The sequence below is a fragment of the Salvia miltiorrhiza genome, chromosome 7 (assembly GCF_028751815.1).
Source record: "Salvia miltiorrhiza cultivar Shanhuang (shh) chromosome 7, IMPLAD_Smil_shh, whole genome shotgun sequence".
Taxonomy (NCBI): Eukaryota; Viridiplantae; Streptophyta; class Magnoliopsida; order Lamiales; family Lamiaceae; genus Salvia; species Salvia miltiorrhiza.
This window is the reverse complement of record NC_080393.1, coordinates 42,019,746-42,020,867: the sequence shown is the minus strand read 5'-3', so window position 1 is coordinate 42,020,867 and position 1,122 is coordinate 42,019,746. Positions and strand designations below refer to the sequence as shown.

The following is a 1,122-nucleotide window of genomic DNA, read 5'->3' as shown; positions in this document are numbered from 1 at the left end:
AAATCTTGAACGTTCTTATTCAAATCTTGAACGTTCTTCTCCAAACCCTTGAAAGTCGTGTTAAACCCACCGTGCACTCTATACAAACACACCAAACCCTCGAAAATTAAGGAGCACTCCACCGGCCAAACTATGTGATGATGCCGATCAACCAGCAATTCTGCCAACAGGACGTCATCAGTTGTGGTGTGTTTTCATGTGCTTACTTAGACCGGTTGATATGTGGAAAACCAAAACGGGACCATTTGAAAACCACTGGGGATGTAGACAAATATCGCTACATTATAGCTTGTAGGATATGGGAATTGTGTGACGTGTGATATTCGGGGCCGTCACAACATATGCAGATATCTCATCTGGCACATTCCAATACATAGGATGCGGCACGGACACAATAGGAGGCATGTAAGTGGCCAACAATATGGGCTGTTTGAAATATTTACCTTCAAAGTCAGTGACTTGTAAACCTGCACGCCTAATAAAAGAAATAATAACACATTATAATACCAAATATTAGATACAATTATTATAAGCTAAAATATTCACACACAACATACCTAATAACGGCACATGCATGACGACATAGAATCTCGTCCAGATCGAACTGAGCACAATCACAAGTTCGATTTTCAAGATCAACAATGCAGAATGCATGATCATCTTCAACACTAAACATATGTGTCGTCGTCCCTCGAACAAGCAATTGTCGACCCACTTCAATAGCCACTTGCAACTTTGATGCCACCTGCTCAATCAACTCATGTGACCTAGATGCAACTTCTGCTCGTCGTGTATCAAACCGTTTCTCCATAATGGCTCAATAAGACTCGATCAATGAGGCAACCGGGAGGCGTCGTACCCACAACAATCTGTTGTTCATCGTCTCTGCGGCATTCAACGTCATGAAGCTCGTACGTCGTACAGGGCACTTGGACCTAGCCTATCTCTCGACACCAATATTGTCAAGATGTCTGTGCGCCTTGACTTTAAGGACTTCAAGCATTCAACATCACGAAGCTCTGATCGATAGGAATATGCCGTTGTTTTGAAAACTGCAGCTACATGCAACCCGTAATGCGCGAGATTCTTCTGCAAATGTTTATAACACAACGTGTTCGGGAC

The 1,122-nt window shown here is 42.8% G+C and overlaps 1 protein-coding gene across 1 annotated transcript; it reads right to left on the bottom strand.

Annotated features, from left to right (window-relative positions):
* Positions 1–282: 282 nt before the first annotated feature.
* On the bottom strand, positions 283–811 carry LOC130994236 (uncharacterized). The gene is made up of 2 exons (XM_057919274.1): positions 558–811; positions 283–475 (listed from the first exon to the last, which is right to left on the bottom strand). The coding sequence occupies exons 1-2, from the start codon at positions 809–811 to the stop codon at positions 283–285; spliced, it is 447 nt and encodes a 148-aa protein (XP_057775257.1).
* Positions 812–1,122: the final 311 nt, after the last annotated feature.

Coding starts and splice junctions, on each gene's coding strand:
- LOC130994236 (XM_057919274.1), bottom strand. CDS start 811: ATGGAGAAACGGTTTGATACACGACGAGCAGAAGTTGCATCTAGGTCA. Junction 476..557: donor CATGCATGTGCCGTTATTAG/GTATGTTGTGTG, acceptor TTCTTTTATTAG/GCGTGCAGGTTTACAAGTCA.